The sequence below is a fragment of the Notothenia rossii genome (genome assembly GCF_949606895.1).
Source record: "Notothenia rossii genome assembly, chromosome: 1".
Taxonomy (NCBI): Eukaryota; Metazoa; Chordata; class Actinopteri; order Perciformes; family Nototheniidae; genus Notothenia; species Notothenia rossii.
In genome coordinates, this window is record NC_136912.1 from 15,573,187 (window position 1) to 15,596,121 (window position 22,935).

At 38.3% G+C, this 22,935-nt stretch overlaps 2 protein-coding genes across 2 annotated transcripts; one reads left to right on the top strand and one right to left on the bottom strand.

The window, feature by feature from the left end:
• The first annotated feature begins 503 nt into the window (after positions 1–503).
• Positions 504–10,878, top strand: LOC307030450 (PDZ and LIM domain protein 3-like). Its single transcript, XM_079666899.1, has 7 exons — positions 504–670; positions 5,130–5,281; positions 6,045–6,129; positions 6,243–6,430; positions 8,607–8,734; positions 9,519–9,630; positions 10,402–10,878. The coding sequence occupies exons 1-7, from the start codon at positions 578–580 to the stop codon at positions 10,589–10,591; spliced, it is 948 nt and encodes a 315-aa protein (XP_079523025.1). The 5' UTR covers positions 504–577; the 3' UTR covers positions 10,592–10,878.
• Positions 10,879–14,517: 3,639 nt separating this feature from the next.
• npy2r (neuropeptide Y receptor Y2) lies at positions 14,518–18,899 on the bottom strand. Its single transcript, XM_079643663.1, has 2 exons — positions 18,670–18,899; positions 14,518–17,370 (listed from the first exon to the last, which is right to left on the bottom strand). The coding sequence occupies exon 2, from the start codon at positions 17,344–17,346 to the stop codon at positions 16,252–16,254; it is 1,095 nt and encodes a 364-aa protein (XP_079499789.1). The 5' UTR covers positions 17,347–17,370; positions 18,670–18,899; the 3' UTR covers positions 14,518–16,251.
• Between the last annotated feature and the right edge of the window lie 4,036 nt (positions 18,900–22,935).

A 22,935-nucleotide genomic window follows, 5' to 3' on the forward strand; every position in this document is an offset into this window, starting at 1 on the left:
CTGGGTCCCATCCAGATCAATAGTGGCTGGAATGTGCCTGCGGGACCTCCAGGGCCTCAGAGAGGAGCTGCGCCTCCAGACCAAATAAGGACAGGAGCAGAAAGACCCGTCAACCAGAGCGAGAGGAGGCAAGCCAGGCTGAAAGCTGCCCAGGGATGAGAAGCCATGAAGGGGGGGGGGGGGCTGGTTAACATCCTCGCTCTGATTACAAGTGTCCATGTAGGTACTTGCACACTGTCAGACAAAACTGGATTTGTTCAGGACAATTGAAGCTGTGGTAATAAAAAGTCAAAAGATAGTTTTCTATTAAGAAAGAGAAGTTGTCTGAGAGAAACTAAGAAAAAGTGCTTAACAGATATTGGAAAACTGGCGAGCAAGTGCTGCTAGAACAGTCTGGGAGCCAGTTTACAAAATCTGACCAATGACTTCACTCCTGGGGTGGGGTCTGTCCATTCTCCTCCCCTTGCACCCACCCACATGGGTCAAAATCTCCATCACTTTGATATTCCTTCCCTCTTTAACTTTGTATCCTGCAGTGTGCTGTTGTTATCTAACAGCGGGGAGACATTAAAGGGTCATGCCACTCAATGTCGTGCTGAACGGTCCAGCCCCCTGGGGGTTTCGCCTGACCGGAGGAAAGGACTTCAACCAGCCCCTGACCATCTCCAGGGTGAGTGACGCATAGGATGTCTTTATTATAACAACAGAAGAAGAAGAAGAAAAATAAGGTTTTAAAAAGTTTGGTTGATCATTTGAAAAGTCTACTGTTAGGTTTTTCAACTAAATGTATAAATTAAATGTAAATGTATAAATGTATAAATTATCATATATATATTTCAATGTGCTTTAATCCATTGGTCCAGTCTAGAGCGGTCAGTGTTGTGTTTGAGTCAATGTTTTCAGGAGGGTTCGTTCGACAAAGGGTCTGGAATAGTTTGGGGCTTGCACCTGTGCCACAGTAAATGCAACAGGCTTAGATACAAATAGCAGCTTACATTATACTCTGACATATGCATGCACACACACACACACACACACACACACACACACACACACACACACACACACACACACCGCACACACACACACACACACACACACACTTTCAAGCTGGAGAATTTGGGAGAGTGTGTGTTAATACATTCTGACCAATACAAATTAATAATCCTGCAGATATAGAATCCACTTCATATGTTTTGAAAGAACTTGATTTCCTCCACAGTGGACACACACAGAATAACGCACTTATCAGTGATCGAAGAAGGGGAGCTCAGTCTCACTGTAAAGGCATCAATACTACAGTATAACACTGCAGCTGTTCAAATGCTAGTAAACAACGTCACCACGCAGCATCACACAGCTTGTCATTATTGTAGACTGACAGCGCAGGCAGGGTTTGGAGATGATGTGTTAAACTAAACATAACCATTATTCACTGGAACAAAACTCACTGTAACCAAATGACAAACCCAATGATTTATGAGAAATATGCTTGAATGAACACAAACTGTTTTGCAGTTCTTGGCTGCTATTTCAGAATGGGGAATTATAGAATTCATCTTCATCTTTTAATGAAAATTATGATTTCCTGAAGCTAGTATGGTATTTCCTGTTTATAAAAAGTTCTAACAAACAACTGAATCACATGAACAAACGAACGTCTACTGAGTTAAACACATTCATTCTCCATTTGTTTGTGAGAGTTGGACGACAAGATCATTATCACTCTCATGTACTTACTGTGAACACGTTGTTGGGGCTAGCAGATGGTTAGCCTAGTTTAGCAAGATGAGAAGACTAGCCTGGTTGTGCTAATGTAACAAAATCCCTTCTCTAGCACCTCTAGAGCTCACTTAATTACACTAACTAACTAAAGTGAAGACAATAGAGGGAGTTAATAAAGAATAAGGAAAAAGAGTCAGCACAAAGATATATATAATATACTGAGTATGAACAGTGTTGTCTTAATTAGCGGATTGTGTACTGTAGCCTATGTCCCACAGGATCAGATGTGAGGAGACCCTGTAATCCCCTCTCTCCGGATTATGTGTGTCTATATTTAGGGGAAGACCTCAGAACCACTGACTATAAGCAAAGTTAGGTCACTGGCTCTGTCCAATAACCCCACACACCTGTTGTGTTAGCGGACATTGTGGTGAGAGAAGGGATGGATGGGAAAAGAGAGGGGGAGGATTCTGGGAAGTTTAACACAAAGGTCAATGTGTTAAGATGTACTCGTTAGGGGGAAGTTTATAAAAGAAAGTGAATAGCTCTTATATACCCCTTGAAAACATCTTACCAACTATGTATGTTTACCATCTATAAGAACATTTTGACAATTGTGTTTTTTTTAATTGTGCTACAGTAAACTCTCAGCCTTTATTTAACACAAGTGTCTCACTTCACTGCCATTTTTGGTCAGGAACATCTTCCTCTTTCGTCTGTGTTGCCAGCTGGTCAGGGAAAGTAAACACGAGTGATGATAATCATGTTTTTTGTTCAGCAGACAGCGGCCTTAAAGGGGCATGATGCCAAATGTACACATCAAGATCAGTTTACTTGATCTTCATGTCCTGGGAAGTACTTCTGAGCCTGTGCAAACTTGTCTTCTGTGGCTCTTGAGGAACATTTTCATGTCGTCAGGGTTTTTAACTTGAGCTTAGAAACAGTAAGACTGCTTTTAAACATTTCCCAGTTAGGTAAAGAGTCTTTTCAAATTGAGTTGCATTATGGGAGGCATGATGAACATTGTTGGAGCTTGACATGGACTCAGTGTTATCAGTCTGTTGCAAGTTTCCTAACTTTAATCTCTTTACTAACTATTTTAGTTTGCCATTTAGGAGGAGCGCAACAAGCTGTTCTTAGCAAATTGTTGTCTATCAACAGACCCATTAAATATGGAGAACCATTAGCATTCATTGATGTCCCTCGTGGCAGTCAACAAATGTGAGTCCAATCTTCTTTTAGCTGTTTGTTTTGAGTCTCTTTAGCAGCTGAATGCTAACACATATTCACCAGCTAGTTGCTAAACTTCTCTGGCTGAGAGTCGGGTGATAATTCTTTGTTGGTTTTTCACTAAGAGCGTCCTCTTTTAAATTGACACTTAGTCATTTGATCTGTCGTTGGTAAGTGTAGCTTCAGGTATAATAGGATGAACTAACATTGGATTCTGCCGGATTGGATTCCCCAGTGCTGTACTTGTTGGAAAGCTTTATCTTTCCTTTTGATAGTATGTACATAAATACAGTGTATTACACAAAACTATTAATAAGATTAAGTATTCAACGAATGAAGTCCCGGGAGCAACATAGCAATTGAGTGTTTGGCTTTATGTTGTTCCCTTGTTCACTTTTGGGGATGTTCATACAAGAGGGAAGAATAGTAGATAAAAGGATGTCAGGAAAAAAGAGCCAGAATGGAAAAAGAAATCGGTGGCTATAACTTAAACAAAGACAAATGTTTGATATGAAAACTGAGCTGCACGGACACGAAAGAATCCAATAAAAAGCATAGTTGTGCACAGGTTCATGTATCAGACCTCAGAGCAGTAAAACATACAGTTGGACAGCAGCACTGCAACAAATGCTGCACTCTAAATTACTGCTCCCTCTTTGGCAGCATGAGACATCCCCTCAGCGCTTTCATCCACAGTTATTTATAGGCGGATGACCTAATTCAAGTTTCAATATAACGTCCCAGCGAGTTTCCTATGCCCAGTAATGCAATATGGATGAGCATAGGTCACGGCCCGTGTAGTGTACAAGTGGGAATGCTCGGCTGGGTTTGAAGCTGCCTCCTTAGATATTTTTTCCGTGACCCTGATGCCTCTCCGGGAGATCTTATTCATCTTGATCACTTCCTGGCCAGCAGAATACATATTCCATCTGGATGCTGTCACTTATTGGGAAGCAGCGCAGCGTTTACTTTATCTCCTTTACAAGGGACGGGCAGTTTACATGCATGCATACCAACCAGGGCAATCTGCAGCTCAGAGATTAGTTAGTGCATGTGGTGAAGAATATGGAGATTTAGGTCATGGAAGGTATGAATCGTCTCTGTTATGAGTTGAATAGTTTGGCTTCTTAGGGTCTGTGTGTTGTGTTTCACACAAGTATTTAGGCTAGGTGAAACTCTGAAAGAAGGAAAATAAAATAATTTAAAGCTGTGATCCCAGCAGGGGAACAAGAAGAAGGGGCCTTGCAGTTGAGTTGTTTATTGAGAGATGAAGTGCTAGTGATGGAGAACAGACCTAAACTTTTCACCAGGCTGCCTCACCTGGACTGCTGGAATAGGATTTAGAGTGAAATACCTTTTGGTTTTCTGGCTGACCGAGTAAAAACACATTGCTGTGGGATTTATTATCATTTTGACAAGTTATAAGAAATCTTTCTTTTATTCATTTGTATACCTGCAGTACAGAACCATTTATACTTTGACAAAGAAAAAACGGAAAGGGAGAGTAATTACATTTGTTTAAACCACAGCTAAACACATGTTCGGGTATTTTCTGGTAACCAACAGAAGTTTCACAATACCTAAATAAATGCTGCAAAGTTACAGCAATGTTTGTGTTTGGAGTAACCCAGCAACATCTCAGCCTCAATGGGAATACCAAGACACCTTATTGCTATTTGTAATTATTAAAATCGTAAGATATAAACCTTATGAGATGTTTTGTTAACTAAAAAAATGCATGCCAGTTTCAAACAAACAGGCAATCACCTATAATGTCTTTCGATAAGGTGGAGGCATGGGTCGTACATATAGCCTAAAAAAATACGAATTAAAACATATATATACATAAATATATAGTACAAAGCATACAGTTTGAAAAACTAAACTATTTATTTATTTTCCTTTACTAATATAATTAATAATATTTCTGACGTTTTATTTCTCACAACCCCATCAATTACAGATGTCAGGTGTATTTTAGCAAGGCTTTTATGTTTGTGGTTGAAACTCTAATTTCACTATTTCTAAAATGTTTGTGCATTAATGTTTGGGTTTATGAGTGGATTTACTTTTGAAGTTATTAAACTGATCAAGAGAACGGGATTTAGTTAGCAAAATAATCAAAACAAAGTGTCTTTCTTCCAGTTTTTATTCCTTCGTCTACTCACTTCTAGATCACTCCCGGCAGTAAGGCGGCCATAGCCAACTTGTGCGCCGGTGATGTCATCTCGTCCATCGAGGGAGTCCCGTCCGCAGACATGCTGCACTGTGAGGCGCAGAACAAGATCAAAGAGTCCTCCCATCAGCTCAGTCTCACTGTTGAAAGGTTACACGCAGAGACGAAATGCATGCTCATAAACAGATGGCAGACACATTACAGGCAACACCTGCCCAGTATAATGAAATGTAATACATTAGCCGTGCCATAATTTCTGCATTTGTGAAGCTGATATTATTACATTTTGCATCAGACAGCTGTTGATTGAACCCTAAATTAAGTTTTACGGCTGCTGTGGTAGTTTTGTATTGGATTACATATTATACTGCTGTTGTTTTTACTGTGGCCAGTTTGTACATATTCATAATATACCACTGATACTGTATAGCACTGGTTCCCAACCCTTTTGACATGTATCCCCTTAAAACTAAGTAGTTTCTATTTGCGCTAGTCTACTGTTCATTTTTTTACCTTGTTGTTACCTATTTTGATGTATATACGTTTTGGAGCTTTAAGAGGCAAACATAAGACTTAAAGAAATAAATAACAATGTGTGCTTGTTTTCAAATCACAACCCCTAGTTTTCTGTTTTGATCCCATCGTGTGCGTGCCTGATCTTTATATGTACAGTTAGTGAAAAAATGTGAATTCTCCACTGATTGGGACTAACAGGAAATGAACAAGATGTGTGCCGATGTCGGTCATACTGCTGTTATAGAAAACTTGTGTTTTGGTTTCTTGAGCTTTTCCTACACCATCTGAATTTAGTCTCCAGGTTTGATCGCACACACTCACAAAAGACTCTTTCAACAGTCAGTTCATCGGTCATGTGAGGGTCACTTTCTGACCAGGGTCTGTTTTAAACTTCCAGGAATGAATCAAGACTGTGGTCACCACGTGTTGTGGAGGACGGTCAAGCTCATCCATATAAAATGAACTTGGAAGCGGAGAAACAGGTTTGAAAGATAGTTTTAAAAGGATTTCACAAGATGATATTAGCCATTTCGCTTCACATCCTTAGCCTCCTTATTGACTTGAAAGTAACCTTGCACTCTATTCCTCCATACAGGAATTTAAACCTATTGGCGTTGCTCACAACCGGAAAGCTCAGCCGTTTGTGGCGGCAGCGAACATCGATGACACGCATCAGGTGGTCAGCTCGGCCTACAACACCCCCATCGGCCTCTACTCCTCAGGCAACATCGCGGATGCCATGGAGGGTCAGATCCGTGGACTGGCTATACCAAAGCCTACAAGGTGATCATTTTAGACTTGCCCTAACAAACCATCATTTGTCATCATCCTAGCTTCTTGCATTGCTCACATGTCAAATATTTTTAGTTTAGCATGACACAGTATTTGATATTTGGGCTTCAAGAAAATATTAATTTGTTATAATTGATTTGTTTTCCAGTCATCGATTTGGCATCTTTTATTAATAAAGGAGTAACTAATAATTTCACCTTATTTAAAATAATTTGGGACAAAATGGTGCTCCTCCTTCTTCTGCACCTAATGGCATTATGCAAGATTCAATTGCGCTCCAATCAATATGTCAAAGTAGACGGCAATGATCAAATATTAATTAAGATCACTGTAACAACAGCATAAAGGTTAGCTTTGATGACAAAATATGAGCCAAGTTAAAAATATTTTATCAACTAACTAATTGTTTTTCTAATCGTCAACAAAAAGGACTTGTTGGAATATGAGATCTTGTATTTTGATTGGACCTTCTTAAAAAAGGAAAACAGTAATAAATAAATAACTTATACTCTGGCAAAATGTTTATCCCAAACAACGTTGATGATCTAAACACAGCAGGGTCAATTTCCATCCATCTTGTTGTCTGGTATGTAATGATCATTACAGCCTCCCGGGGATACTGATAAAAATTCATTTAGCTCCTTTCATGAATCCCTTCTGCTTCTTCTCCACTGTAATTTGATTATTTTGCTGTTGTAACATTTACTAAAGTCTGCTTTCCCTTTACAATACTCTCCTGAATCACCCAGTCACTCCGTTTGTTTGACGATATCAGTGGAGAGGTTTAATTCAGCCACAGATGTGCTACAGTACGTTAGCGTTCAGCCTTCCCCTCATATGGATTTCATTAGGCTACCTGATGTATGGGGTGTCACACTGAGGATAAATGACCGCAGCCTACAGGAATGAATCCGTCCATGGAGTAACCACAAACTCTGAATAAGTCATTAATCACATCAAACCTAAGTCATGTCAGCGTATGGAACATAGACCGGCTCTTCATCACTTCTGGGCTACTTTACATGGAAAAGTAGAGATGTATTTCCATGTAATGTATTCATAACGACTACTACCAGCCGACTAGAGAGAATGATTATGGTAGAACATGATTATGGAGAGATTATATAACAGTATGAAAAAGAGCATGTTGTCCATTCAGCATGCTGAAGCTAAAATCTTCCTTTTTACTCAATGTGTTCCAGATCATGAGTTCTCTTTCTCGTCTCACATTTAGCACCTTACTCATTTTTCTCCTTTTAAGGTTGACTCATGTTGTAGCTCTGTAATCTACAGCTGGTTCCTCTCACCAGGTCTCCCTCTACACAAGGTTATGAAACCTCAGAGCAATGCGTTATTTCTGTATAAATCACATCAGCTTAGGGTGGTCCGGAGAAATAAGTATTGTACTTTACAAAAGTTGTTTGGCCTCCTATAGAAAAAAGCAGCGCTGTGTACTTAAATACATTTACTAAAGTACATGAGTATTTCAAATGTAATATTACTCTCAGAGGAGTAAAGCTTTCTGAGTAAAAAGTTGTACATTTACTCTAATTACTAGTTATTTTTATTATATTTAAGGTCAGTTTTTTTCTGAAATAATTACATTTATAGAGACAGTTCTTATAAGACAGCGATGCAAACATATGATTATCTTATACAAAAGGGTGCATTGCTGTAACTTAAATTAACCTACAGTGCATTGCTGTAACTTAAATTAACAAACAGTATATAAAAGATTTAGATACACATCAATGCTGCAGTATTATTGAGCCGGAAACAATACTTGGAAAGAAATACTTACTTTTACTCAACCAAGATTTAAATGCGGGGCTTTTATGCATTGTGGAGTATTTAGTGTGATATTAGTATATGTTCTTAATTAAAGGATTGTGTGTGTGTGTGTGTGTGTGTGTGTGTGTGTGTGTGTGTGTGTGTGTGTGTGTGTGTGTGTGTGTGTGTGTGTGTGTGTGTGTGTGTGTGTGTGTGTGTGTGTGTGTGTGTGTGTGTGTGTGTGTGTGTGTGTGTGTGTGTGTGTGTGTGTGTGTGTGTGTGTGTGTGTGTGTGTGTGTGTGTGTGTGTGTGTGTGTGTGTGTGTGTGTGTGTGTGTGTGTGTGTGTGTGTGTGTGTGTGTGTGTGTGTGTGTGTGTGTGTGTTGCTCCTCGCTCAGCCCCAGGACTTTAACCAGTATCGAGGATTCTGACGTGTACCAGATGTTGCAGAAAGACCAGGAGGAGCCCCAGGAGCCTCGGCAGTCCGGCTCCTTCAAAGCCCTGCAGGACTTTATAGACAGTGATGGTGAGCTCTGGTTCTTTACAACACCATTACCTCCATAACACACAGGAACTAAAAGATTACTGGTACAGAGAAATATTTGTTTGTTCAATAAAAGCCGAACAGATGCAACGCCAAACAGTACAAACACATAGATGTATTAAATTATTATTTTAAAATCAGAGTAATGGTGTTTTGTATAAACATTTGTCTTTCTGTGATCTTCTCTAACTGATTTGAAGTTAGTAATGTTTGATTAATGTATTTGTTGTTATTGTAATACTCATTTTGGTCACAAGAGGCTGAAGTGCTCCACTACCTTTGGTTCTGAATAGGACTAAGAGCATTCAAGTTATGTAACGTTACTTTCATTTAACACGACACATTTCTACACACACCAGATTTTTCAAATGTACCTTTCAGGGCTTACGTACTGTTGAATAATTGGCACTAATGCAATCATATATTCATTTGATATTTTTTGTTTGTTTTAGAAATACAATTGTTTCCATATTGAATAAATAACTCTTCAACCAACTCCTATGTTAAAGCTGAACAATTAATCCAGTCAATTCTAATCATTGGTCTACAATAAACGTAGATACATTAGTTTATTTTCTAACATATAGCCCCTTTATGAATCACTGGTCTCATAACATACACAATATGTATGTATAATGCCACCTATGTGTTCCCCTTATTCAAGTACATCATTAGCACTCTCTCTAGTGTTTTGTTTGTACAGTATTTATGTGCTACGGTATTGTATGTAAGTGCAGGGTTGTTTTTCTCTCTCTCTTGTGGACAGGCACTCGTCCCATTGTGACCAGGACAGTGAAAGCCCCCTCAACCAAACCCACTACACCCACAGGAAACCTGCAGAAACTGCCCGTCTGCGACAAGTGTGGGAATGGGATTGTGTGAGTAAAAATAGAAAAAACTCATCTGTGATTCACATTCAGACGCGCCATGAATCATTACAAAGGGTGGAGAACAGTACAGAAAACAATGCAGTCCACAACAACAACACCATTAACTGTAGCTTCTATAGAAAAGTATTTCGCATTTGTCTGAACATAATAAGCTAAGCATTGCTGTATGAGCACTATGAAATGAATGCACAAAAAACAAACCTATATCTGAGACAGAAAAATCTACATCACATGTCATTATACAATATACCGTATTTATGTTTTACTGTGCTATTACGTTTTTATTTAAATAGTTTGAAGGGTTTAGTATGTTTGACTAATACATGGTAAGTTACCATATGTTTATTTTCTTGAGACTTGAGGTGTTTTAAACCAGTTTATTTTAATGCTAAATAAAACGGTTGAAATTAAGAGCTTCAGAAAACTGTATTTTAATAGACGGTTTAGTCTCTCTTCGTCGGTGTGTTTTTCTTTACCCCTTTAACACCACTATGTGTTGAATTTCTTCTTTTTTTTACCAAGGCATTGTTTAAATTGTTGTGTTATTTAGGTTTATTATTAGATTTAGGTTTATTTCAGTTAAAAAACAATGAGACTATTGCTTTTTAAATTGGTGTATTTGTTGCTTTCATGTCATTGACCCCCAGTTGGGATCCATTAGGGAGGGTTTCTTTTTATAGCATGCCATATATTTACTTCACGTTTACTACTACACTATTCCTTGCTTTTGACATATCCATTTCTGTCTTTTATGCGAAGCGGGACGGTGGTGAAGGCACGGGACAAATATCGTCACCCTGGTTGCTTTGTGTGCTCCGACTGTGACGTCAACCTCAAACAGAAGGGCTATTTCTTCGTGGAGGGGGAGCTGTACTGTGAGACTCACGCTCGCTCCAGGATGAGACCACCAGAGGGACACGACCTCATCACAACCTTCCCCTCTGCATAGATCCACAACAAACCCCTGTAAAGACAGACACTCCTGTGTCCTGCATCTGTCCGTTGTGTTTATCTGCACTTGTTATCTGATATTGTCTGTGTGCAATAATATTTCACATATACAATATACTGTATACATTACGTTCACTTTACTTTCTGACGTAATAGTATTATGTTTTTTTCTGTGTAGGAATGTTTCACTGGGGATGGTTGAACAGCCTGGTTGTTTAATGCTCAGTAGCAGTGACTACAGACACACATTGATTTCTTTCTAATAAAGATTTCTACTCATACTGAGTCATAGATCTGTATGCAAAGTCTTTGGATGAAAAGCACCACCTGTAGGAATTATAGCATTTCTGAAAAGTTAAGCCAAAGCCATTGTTTCTAATGGCCGACAGGGGCGAGTCACTGGTTGCAAAAAGAAGTCAGATCCATTAGATCCTATAGAAGTCTATGAATAAAATGCAACAACTAATCTTAACAATATAAAGCATAGTTACTGTTGGTTTAGCTTGTTAACATGCTTGCTTATCAGCACTAAAATCAATCTAAAGGTCATGGGATGACCAATGCACCTAAGTACACTGTGTCCTCTCACAGTGTAGACTTTACACTGAATAAGAAGTGGATGTAGTCCCGGTGACGTCACCAATTGGTTTGTAGACTATGGGTCTGAAGGTTATCGGTTTTGAGTGTTGTTGTTTTAAAGAGAACAGAATACAAACTGTGTTAGAGTTACAGGGACACTTGAGTACACGGAGCCAATGTTGATGTCAGCTGTTAACATTTTTCTTTTAGAATCACTTGAAATTAAAAATTAACTTAAGGCGACCACAGCTGCTGTCTATGTAACTATTCATGTTTTTTAAAACGTTTGAGGTCTGCGGGGGAAGAGTTAAATCATATATTTTGGATAAAAGATTATGTTTTTGATAGTGCTTTCAAACACAAAAAGACACAGTCTAATCAACCCAAAAAGCTAAGTCAGTTACCTTCGGCAGATATGATTTAAAACCACACAGGGGGGATGCCTTTATGTGGTTGGTTTAGAGTTGAACTGTTTTTGAGGACGCTGTGGGAGTGTACCATTTTTGATTGACCCTAAATTGTGTGGTGACCTCACGTTGATCCAAGCAGAGCTGTGTGCATTCTCAGGTATAATTTGCCATAACAACTGAAAACACCTTTGTGGGTGTGCAGTACTTTAATGACTCAACTCCAACCGATTAGTGCTATATCGTATACCTCCTGGGTTTCAGGCGGCGGAAGTGAGGTAATCGTGGATGAGAAGCGAAAAGTCGGAAACTTTTGCAGCAACTGACAGCACATCTGGAAATAAAATTAGACACATTTCATTTAATTTTGCATGGGCTCTTCGCGACTCTGGACTCCTGCAGGAATCCGGAGGACAGTGAACCGGAGTGAGAGGGAGCACACTCGTAAAAAATCTCCACCCTTTTTTTAAATAAACCTCGTACTGTGTGTGTCACTGTAATCCGAAATCAAACTCACTCAGTGACTTTCTGAGTGTTAAATCCCATCTGTGCTTTTCTTCTTGTGAGATGTCATTTTTTTGTATTATTAAATACTAGTAATAGCCTGCTGTCCTCCAAAGTTATGAATTCTCAAAATATTATATTTATGGTATTTTTGTGTTGGCAGGTTACGTCTGCCTAAAACCCAGGAGGTATACGATCTAGCAGTAACCAACTCCAACCTGGCATGTCAACGTATTATTAATTAATGTATTCAGATATTTTTAGAACTAAGTAATGAACTGACTCATGACTGTCTGAAGGACACTAAACCACTGAACTAAAAAAGTGCCATCATTAGAGTTGATCCCCACCAGGTGTGTCTGTCTTGCTCCCAGACTCCCCTACAGTCAAAATGGAGTTGAAGATAATGAAAACTGGGATTTAAACTAAATTAGATCATGACATTTCTGGAATGGAATTGTTTTGCAGATGCTCCATTTCAAAATGAGACCAACGTTTTTACGCCACGACAAAGACAGAAGGTGGCCTTCAACAGAATACAAAACGTAAGGCTTGCTTTTACTCGGGTCGATTGAATGGAAATTTCCATTAAAGCAGTTGTTGATACATTTTGGCCCCTATCAATGATGGTATAAAATAGTCACGGAAATGTTCCTTAATTGTGATTCATTACAAAATAGTGTATGCTAGAGTATGCAAGACACACACACAGGAATCATTCCCTGTGACAGGCTTTCTCCAGGATGTGCTTCAGGATGGGAACCGTTGCATTTGTTACCTTACAGTTTGTTAAAAAAAACTGCATTCAGTGGCACAACAAACCAGACATAGAGTAATTTAACCTGGCTTATTGGTATCAGTCCAGAAGGAAAACCTATTAAAAATACATTTGTAGTTTCCTTTAATAAAATCCAGCCCTTTATTACTACTACTACTTCGGAAATGCGGGAACACATCTGGAAACATCTGGTATTTGTGATTAATCTGTGAACCCTGTTCTTCATCATTGTCATTTTTTTTTTTTTTTAAGGAAATATTAGTTCTGGCCAGCAGCCACCCTGTGACATGCAGCTTCCTGATTACTTTGAGCATTGCTGTAAGGCAGATTGGCAGATGATGATGTCCCAAAGGTCCTTAAGAAATGTCAGGGAACTTGTTAGGAACAAGAAACAGACAAAAAGGGAATATAAGGTTGATGTTATACAGCTCCACATTAGCAACAACAGTGGAGATATAGATTCCTACATTTCTTCTGTTTGACTTGCTTCAACAGCGTAAACTCAAACGTGAATTTTGCAGTGAAGTGTTTTGTTCATTCTTGAATTACATTTTGGCTTGATTACCTTTTTAAGAGAAGATATTTCATTGAAGTGAGGAAGGAAGTTGAGATTCATATGTCACTTGTGAGAATATTCCTGCCTCTGCTACAGACAGTTACACTAGGGTTTTTATGCCGAAGCACACCAAGCCGATGATCTCTCCAATTACAGTGGTGGACTGTAGTAGGATGTATACACAAATACAAGTTTATCGTTTAATAATATTGTTAAGGCTAAACAGCATATTCATTTGGCTTATTCAGTTTCCTGCTCAGACTGTGTGTTGAGAGATGTGGCTCCTGCTGGGGTAAGACCATGTTGAGACAGCGGGGGGAGCTCAAGTATCATTATTATTTAGCAGTCAACAAAGTACCAAGGATATAGACATGTCTAACTGTTTCTGCTCCTGAGCACAGTATAGGGCTGCACATAATTATTGTTTTAGTTATAGATTAAGTCATTTCAGTGAGTTTTTTATTTTATAAAATATATCACAAATTACTAGGGCCCAAAGTTATGTCTTAAAATCCTTTTTTGAAAGGTCTCTCTTGTGCGCCTCACACAAAGAGGATTATCCTCTTTTCTTTTTCTCTATCTTTAGTTTCCTGCTTCATGCAATGTATCTTCGATTCTCAACAGCTAAATTATATGACACAGATGGCTTTTTCCATTAAGTAAGTGGTGACAAACCCACTGTAGTGTGTACTACCTGCTTCACCAGTCTGATGTAGTGGTAAAGAGTTTAAGTTAAAGACAGAGGTATTTGGTTTGTTGCTGGACCCAAACCACAGCTGCAACACAACCAAAAAATAGTCCTAACATTATTCAGGTTTTAAAAAATCTACTTGAAATAATTTGTAATACTCTATGTCTGCTGTGTGTGTAGGTAGGTAACTGTTGCTTGTTATCTTTTATCATTCTTATTTTCAAAACTACAGCTTTATAGTGACTTATTTCATCCGTCCAGCAATCCAAAAACATACATGTTACAATGACAGTCACAAAGTTAAAATGATTCAATACATAAACTTTAAACATGTGCATCTTCTAACTACCTACATTTTCCAGACGTATGTACCCTTATAGATATTATGCATTACCAACATTCCTAACAATAACTGTAGCAGCCATTAACCAATGTGCTTTAAGTGAATATGCTGTCACACTAGCTCTCTTCTTCACCAGCTCCACTTCATTATTTAACAATAGAAATCCACTTCATGTACAAAATCAATACTCTGACCATTAATCAAATACAAATACATATGGATGGAAAACCAAGGCATGACAGACATGAATAGTTGCTTAAGTGCTTTCTCTTTTGAAAGCCACAAGACAAGATCCTCAGCTAACGAGGATAAATTGAATTTGTTTTAAAGCTATTGTTCATTTAACTTGATTAATTGTCTTCCTCCTGAGCGCCAATGTTGTGACAGCAGCAGCTGCTCAATAACAGCAGACGGTCAAATAAACAATTATTGATTACATGCTGAATACACCATGAATAGCTGACTAAAAATTGACATGCAGAGCTAATACCTCGGTCCCTGGGCTCCTCACGTACGCACAAAGTAAATCAGTAAAGACCTGGTCAACAGGAAGGGCTCTTCAAAAGCTGAGCACCGGTGTAATTACTACCTAAGCAAATAGTGGTAATTACGATGCTTGCTGCAAACAATGACAAGTTGGGGATGGAGAAGGAACTCCCCTCTTCTCTCTAATTAGAAAACCTATTTCAGTTTCCTGCACAACCCATAATGCAAACCTCTGGATTCCTTTGCGACTGTAGCTCAGACCCCATAACAAAGACCCCGATAAACAGCGAGGCTGAAACGAAGTCAAACGTAGATTATTAGCGATACAGAATGAGCTTCACATGCTCCTTTCTCCATTTCACATGTGCCCACAAATTCACATGTATTAGATATGTATTTGTCCATTTATTTGTCAGTAAATCAATTGCAGTATACTGTAATTTATCACATTGCTTGACTGCTGACAGCTGACAATATATTATCATAATTTTGTCAAACTAGGCTGACACAATGGGACATAATGGCATTTCCATATAGCTCTATGTATGACTGAATACAATATGTTGATCTTCTTACTCCTTGGCTTAATCATTGAAATTAGGGATTTGATGTATCTTTTTTAGATAGATGCAGTTTTTTCAGATTGTGAACAGTTGAACATTTTAGTTACATGGCGTTCCATTAGGCAATCAGGTTTCTTCAGCATTTTATACACGTAAATATTTCAATGTATCTACAACAGCTCCATTCATACTCAGTTTTCCAGCAAGTTGTTTTTTAAAGCAGCAACAAAGTGAGTATGAAAACATAGAACTGCATTCTTGTTGTTATGTATACATCCCAACAACTAAAATCTAGATATGTTTTCTAATAAAATGTATACTACTTGTTGTCAGGAAGTTAAATGATACCACTGGTGGCAACAATATCATAATGACATATTCAAGTACTTTAGGGCAGCTGAACTACTTATCACATTTTCTACTGAGCAAGACCTTATGTAGAGATGTACGCTGATGATGACATAAGAAGGAAATATACTGAGGTTTTATAATTTTTGTGAAAGTTAATATCGTAGGTTGCAGTTGATAGGTCCTGGTTCAAGCTTCAAGGGTCCCAATATAAATGGACTCTCTTAATCATTTAACAAAACTGGATATTTTTTACAATTCAAGCAATATTCTTAAATTTCATTTAATATATTTAACCTTTCAATACAAATTCTCAAGCTTCATTCTAAATTCTCAAGTTTAATTTTCACATTTCCAGCAATGATTGTCAATGAAGACCCTTAGGCGGGTTATACTGTGTTACTTAGAGATTTGTGGATTTGCAATCTGTATAGACCCTGTCTTCATTTTTGTTTGTCTGTTTGCCTTCGGAGCGTCTCGACCTTGAATTGAAGGGATGGAAACACTTGCACACTGAGAAAAAGGCCGCCCTGTAGTTGTTGTTCATCCAACCGTACAGGATGGGATTGACACACGTTGAGCACATTGCCATGATATGGAAAACAGTGAAAAGGAGCTTAAAGTCCTTCATATACAACACAGTGCTGTCGATGTCGACCGCCAACTGGAAGGCATGGAAAGGCAACCAGCTGACGGCGAAGACCACCACCATGGTCAGCAGCATCTTCGTAGTCTTCTTCGTGCGCTGATGACGAATATTTCTACCAACATAAGTCAGCTTATTCCAGATGCGGATGTAGGCAACACAGTTGATGGCCAGAGGTAAACCGTATTGAATCAGAAGTTCAGCTATGGTGTAGATGCTCCCGTTCATGCTGCTTCCTGGCCACTTCTCTGTGCACACCTGAATAGACTCGTCCGGCGAAAGGTCGAACGTCCCGTACTCCCTGAAGATGGCGAGCGGGCTGGCCAACAGGGCGCTGACGGCCCACGAGATGGCAATGACCAGAGCGCACATGTCTTTGGACATCTTGGTCTCCGTGTGGTGGACGATGCTCCTGTGGCGGTCCAGGGCAATGACGTTCATAGTGATGGTGGACACGTGCACAGCCAGGCCTTGAGCACACGGCAGCATGAAGCACAACACCTGACCAAACTTCCACTCGCCATACAGAGTATTGACGAGGGTGAAGGGCAAACACAGCGTGTTCACCAGCAAGTCTGCCACAGCTAAGTTCACAATAAAGAAATTGGTAACAGTCTGTAGATTTTTAAACATATAGACAACATATATCACTAAAGAGTTTCCAATTACTCCAAATACTATGATTATGCTGTATGCCAGGATGAGAACAACTTGAACCCCAACCAGCTGTGTGCTGTCGTCCAGCTGTAAAATGTTCTCATCATTTATTGCGCTGGTATTTGAGCAGCAGTTGTAAGATGTAAGTTGTGATTCATCCACTTGAGTTGTGTTGAACTGATACGCTGTATCCATGGCAACCAGTCCCCATAAGTCACTCTGTGAAAATAGAGATCACTTTAAGCGATGGGCGTACATGTTGTGACAAAGAACATTTGTTTACAGGCAACAATCTGGCTAAATATCTTCAAGATTTCTTCAAAAACAATAAGAACATGAAGAAAAAAAGAGATGGTTCTTTTCTTTTGGCATACATTTATAAATAATAAATGTAATAATGATGTATTCTTCCAACAAACCACAACGGCACTGTGACTGTATTATTTGCATTATTTCTAGATTTTAAAATTAGTTCTAATTAAGAGGGCACAGATGCCAAGTAAATATATCCAACCTGCATTACAGAGGAAGATCAACTATGATTTATGATGGTAAAATCCCATGTGAATACATCTTGTAAGACGAACAGAAGAATAGGAAAGAATAAATGAAAATAAAGTGTTATTGTCGTTGTACAGCTAAAACTAGGAGGTCTACTCCTGAGCAGTGCAAAATAAATTAGAAAAAATTATAGGAAATCTTGATGACTGTAAATGTAATTAGCTTGATAAGTCTTGATGAACAAAAATACAAAAAACCACGAGCCACTGTGCATTCCACCATGCTATCAGAGATGAGATGAAATGGGTGTAATACAATATTATTTATGTTTTTAGCACTATTTAACACATTCCACATCCCTAATGTAGGACAGCACATTTTTTATTTGTTAATTTAACAAGTCTCATTAAGTGCATCCTGGAGCTGTTTTACAGACAGAGGAAAATACAACACATGTCACACGAATCGCTGTAATAAGGGCACATTGATCCATAATACAAATAACAATTTAACATTCATAAGCTTATTCTGTCAGTCACACCTAACACTACAAAGTGATATCTGATGAGTTCATATATGTGTGTTTGCAGGCTTTGCATCGATTGACTTCTAATATCATAGGGCTGACACCCATTGTTGTAATAAGAGATTTCCAATAAAAAGATGAACCATATAGTATACATAACAGTATTCTCCTTGAATACACAATTATGCTGTGAATATTTTTTAAATATATCTATTTTATGTATCGTATACAAGTGAAGATAGGTGAAAACCAGCTGCTGGACTGGAAATCTAAAATTAGTATCTATTAACCAAATTAACCTACTCGTGCTATGGACTGTAGCCTTGTTATTCCACTGGTGTGTTATGTATCCATTACGCAAATAAAGTGGCTTGTTAGGTCAAAATTCCCTTGGCACTGAGTTTCATGACAGTTTGTGATTATTTATAAAGAAATTACAAAATTGTCCAGATCGAAAGATCAAATGCAATATCACCAAGAGTTTAACTCACCTTTATCTCTCTGATTAAAATCTTCAGATTACTCTCATTGTTTCTGCATCCAGTTAAGTTGAGTGAAAGCTTTTGGCATGCTTCTTCTCGGTCTTGTGGAATCCAAAAAAAAGAAAGAAATGAAGCACTCAAACAACGAAGGATTGTTATTCTTCTTCAAGGAGGAACAACGCGCTGAACAGCAAAGTGCGCAAAATGTGCCAGTGCGCACTGCAGCCCTCGGGCATTGTGTGCGCATTACATGCAATGCAAGACTGAGAGACAGACAGATGAGGCGGATCGAGTCACAGAGAGGAAACTCGTCCTGCCCTGACCAACATCCTCAACCCGAGAGATGATGTCTCTTTGCCGCACAATATGTCGTTTAAATGCACTTTATTCGGGAAACGGTTTAATAGCGTGTGTCCGCCTGTCAGTGCCAAATGAAGACGGATAAAGCTATTTTACATAGTTCATCTGTGTTCATCTCTCAGTTATTAACCTGGGTGTGCCTCTAGAGAGCAATCCTTCACGCAAAAGTAACACGAATTTGACCATCATTTCCATTCATAAGGAAGAAAAAACACGATAAAAACTGTTGAAAATATATCTTAGCTTAAGTGCCAGCAACCAATGGAAACGAGAGTCTGGCCTGACTTAATATGATTGCAGACCAAGGTCATACCAAGTGACCAATAACAAGTCAAAAGATCAGAAGATGACACAACAGAACTTCAGAAGTAAAATCCTCTATATTAGTAAATTGAGACTGGAAGCAGCACACTAAATAATCAACCTCATCTCACCAGAATGCGTGACTCCACCTCGACTCCTGAACACCGCATCGCATTTTTTTAAACATCTGGCGTCACAGAAATCTTCTGTTACTGTCCTTTCTTCTTAGAGGAAGAACAGAAACACGTAACTCTGGATGTTTTTTAATGTTAGAGGTGCAATAAACGACACAGCTGCTTTTTGGCATGTTAAAACTATTATTTTCTGCATCGCTCATGAGAGTAACAGCTGGTGAACTTACAGCCTCATAACGAACGTAACGTGGGAGAAAATACGTTTCTAGCTAAACGTAATTGAGAATGCAGTTTAGTTCTGTGGGAACGTAATTTTTAGGAGACAGTGTTGCCATAATACATTCTGACGAAAGACATTTTTTTTATTATGAATACAAATAAAATAAAAGAAGCCTCCCGTGAGTTACTACAAGCTATAAAGTAGATTTTAAAAACGTTTTATAGAATAAAAGCTCACTGCTGGACGTTGTAGAAATGCGTGTGTGCACCACGACAAAGGAGCCTAATTTACTTTACATTGGGGTTGTTTGCGTGGTGCAGACACGTAAATGTAGCAAAGTTCGTGACTCCACCACGCAATGCGGTGTTAAGGAGTCGTGGTGGAGTCACGCATTTCTCGAACAGGGCTGGAATAGAGGGATATTATATAAGTCTAAAAATCTAAAATGCATGATCTGTTTGTATTTTGAGAAAAACACATCATAGACATGTTTGACATCTGAGACCCATAGGCCTAAAAATAGCAATGATAGGTGCACTTTAATATTATTGCTATTCTTTTTCAGTGTACACTGAACAAACTGAAACATTGGCTTTAATTCAATGTATTATGTCAACAAATTTCACGCAACTTTATTAGTTAAGTTGAAAGCAGTAATGTTAAGTTGAACCTAATATTCTGTATTTAAACTTAATATTATTGCTTTTAACTAATCTAATACAGTTATGTGAAATCTTTTGACATAACGTCAACGTTTGAGTTTTTTCAGTGTAGGCTTTCAGTGGTGTGGAAACCATTTCACAGTTTAAATGTTTGGTCTGTAATATCCCGCAAGGCTGTGTCATGGGTGAAAAAACTGTTGAAAATAATGAATTCAAAATGTACTTCAGCTTAACTAGCAAACCCAAAGCAATATATTTTAATAACAACAATAATTATCATGGTTAAGAGTGCATTAGTGGCTTCAGTGCCCTGTAATGGCTCCTTGCTGTATGAATGGATGGACCGTAGCCATGTTTATGCTTCGAGCAAGTCTTACTTCTCCTCCTAGAGGCAGACTGCATTTGTGCTCTCAATATAGATGCATCCTTCTCTATTTTTACAGAAAGTTGATCTCTAAAGAAGCCATGTGATCCATGTTTGATGTAATTATTGGAAGCTAAATTAAGGAGGCCCTTGACACCATGTCGGAATAAAGATATGAAAATCAAATTTCCCTCAGTGAATCCAGGCTAAAAGCTGAAAGCCGTCAATGTTAGAGGAGACAAAACTCGGTTACTCTTCAATCTCAGCGGGGACTCTGCACCTGCACACCGCTTAATAGAACTCGGGGGCTTGAGCCCATTACATCGGCCTCTCTTGAATCAATACATAGTGCTTCTCAGCAGGATATGTGCCTAAGTGTAATGGAAAATCAATTATCCATCATTAGCACTGGTCTTTTACCTGTGCTGTTTGACATCAGCGACTTTATACAACTTACTATCCTGAAGTTCCAGCAGCTGTGTGTACATACAAAGTTTGACAGAAAAAGTCCTGATGTTCATTTGATTAATCTGAGTTTAGGTTGAGAACTTGTTAAAAACCAAATGCATGTGAATAGGTAAGAATAGTAGCACACAATAATAATCTCACCTATATTTTAGGTTGACATGGATACGGCTTAGTTACTGAAGTGTGAAACTTCAATCAAACTTAATTCGGGTAATTACAGGTGATCGTGTATGGGGGAGAATGATGTACGTCCTGATCACAGGACGTACATCATTGATTTTTGCCTTTGGCCGCATTTCCTTTATCTTGAAACATTAGCAAAGTTTTGCACCATCTATCACAGCTAGGATGATATAAAAATAGGCTACAGTTTGCACCCTACAGTGCCTTTAGAGATGCATCTGGTGGAGCAGCATGACTTCCCGCAAAGCCTCGTTAGTCAGCAGAGAGAAGAGTGATTTTGAAATCCTTCATTAGAAACCAGTTTGCAGTAGCCTATCTCCTCCGTGGATCTGACACCCCACGTCTCTGTTCTCCATATGCCTGCTCACAAAACGTTGGTGTGCGCTCGCTCAGAGTCGTTAAAGATGTTGGAATGATTTGGCTTGTGATCTTGGAGACAGGGCTATATCGTATGCCATCTATTTTTATTTAGGTTTTCAAATTAAGCTATGAATTTCTGTCATTATATCCCTATGGTTCATGGACTGTTCTTATATAGCGCTTCATCCAGTCTTTATTTTTTATTATTAAGTAATTCATAGTGTTGTTAAATTGCTGGTTGAGAAGCCAACTAGTACATTAGTTTGCCTTTTTTTCTGTGCGGAAAGACAGAGAACAAACTTTTTTGACCTTCAAGGTTCAAGCTTTTTATTTTGTCATACAAACATAGCTACAGTGTAGTTATGACGATGAAAATCTTAGGTCACAGGCTCCTTATAGTCTTATTGCAGTATTTCACTACCTCACTTTCAAATGTTGTTTAGTAGGCCTAAGTGTAAACACCAACAAATATGCATGAGTATGAATCTGAGTATTTTGTTGGATTACAACATGTTGTAACTTTGGGAAACAATCATATCAATCTTTTTCCATTAAGTTCATTTGGAGATAATTACATAGATGTTTGTATATTGAGCGAGATAAGAAGGTGTAAGGTGGACTGTTGCACAAAGTTTTTCTGTACGTTTTAAATATTTGATCACCCAAATGTAAAATATAGAAATAAAGCTTTTATATAAATGACATTGGACTTGGTTTCCCATACCAATTTCAGTTTTTTAAATAATTAAACTATCATAAAGGATCTAGCCAAGCGTACATTTTTCAACCGTTCAGTTTGATGTCTGTTTTATCGACTTACATTAACTTAATAGCTTTGAAGGCACACACAGATCCCAAACCATTAAACTCTTATAAATATTCATTTATTTTTTATAAATATAAACTCCTTGATTGCCACTTAGTGTGTCCTGTTGGCAGTCACTTGAAATGTAATCCCTTTATCAGCAGCAAGATTATTGATTTACAACACTAATCCTCTTATTCTTGAAATAATTTATCTTCTAGAAATGATAAAACATTTGTGCTGACCGTTAAGTATCTCCTGTTATCTGTAAACAGGGCTATTTGGCTTGCTGGCTTTGAAATCTCAGTGGAAATACTAAAAGAAAGTTTCCCAATGTTGCCATGACGAAAGAAAGTTATTCTCCGCAGTAATTAACTAAATATTTACCTGTAATTTAACTGTTTATGGCGTTTTTT

Excerpts from the sequence above, each read along its gene's own strand:
- npy2r (XM_079643663.1), bottom strand. The coding sequence starts at position 17,346 with ATGGATACAGCGTATCAGTTCAACACAACTCAAGTGGATGAATCACAA.
- LOC307030450 (XM_079666899.1), top strand. The coding sequence starts at position 578 with ATGCCACTCAATGTCGTGCTGAACGGTCCAGCCCCCTGGGGGTTTCGC. Across the intron at positions 5,282-6,044 it reads CTCAGTCTCACTGTTGAAAG|GAATGAATCAAGACTGTGGT; the intron begins GTTACACGCAGA and ends TTAAACTTCCAG. Across the intron at positions 6,431-8,606 it reads GCTATACCAAAGCCTACAAG|CCCCAGGACTTTAACCAGTA; the intron begins GTGATCATTTTA and ends CTCCTCGCTCAG.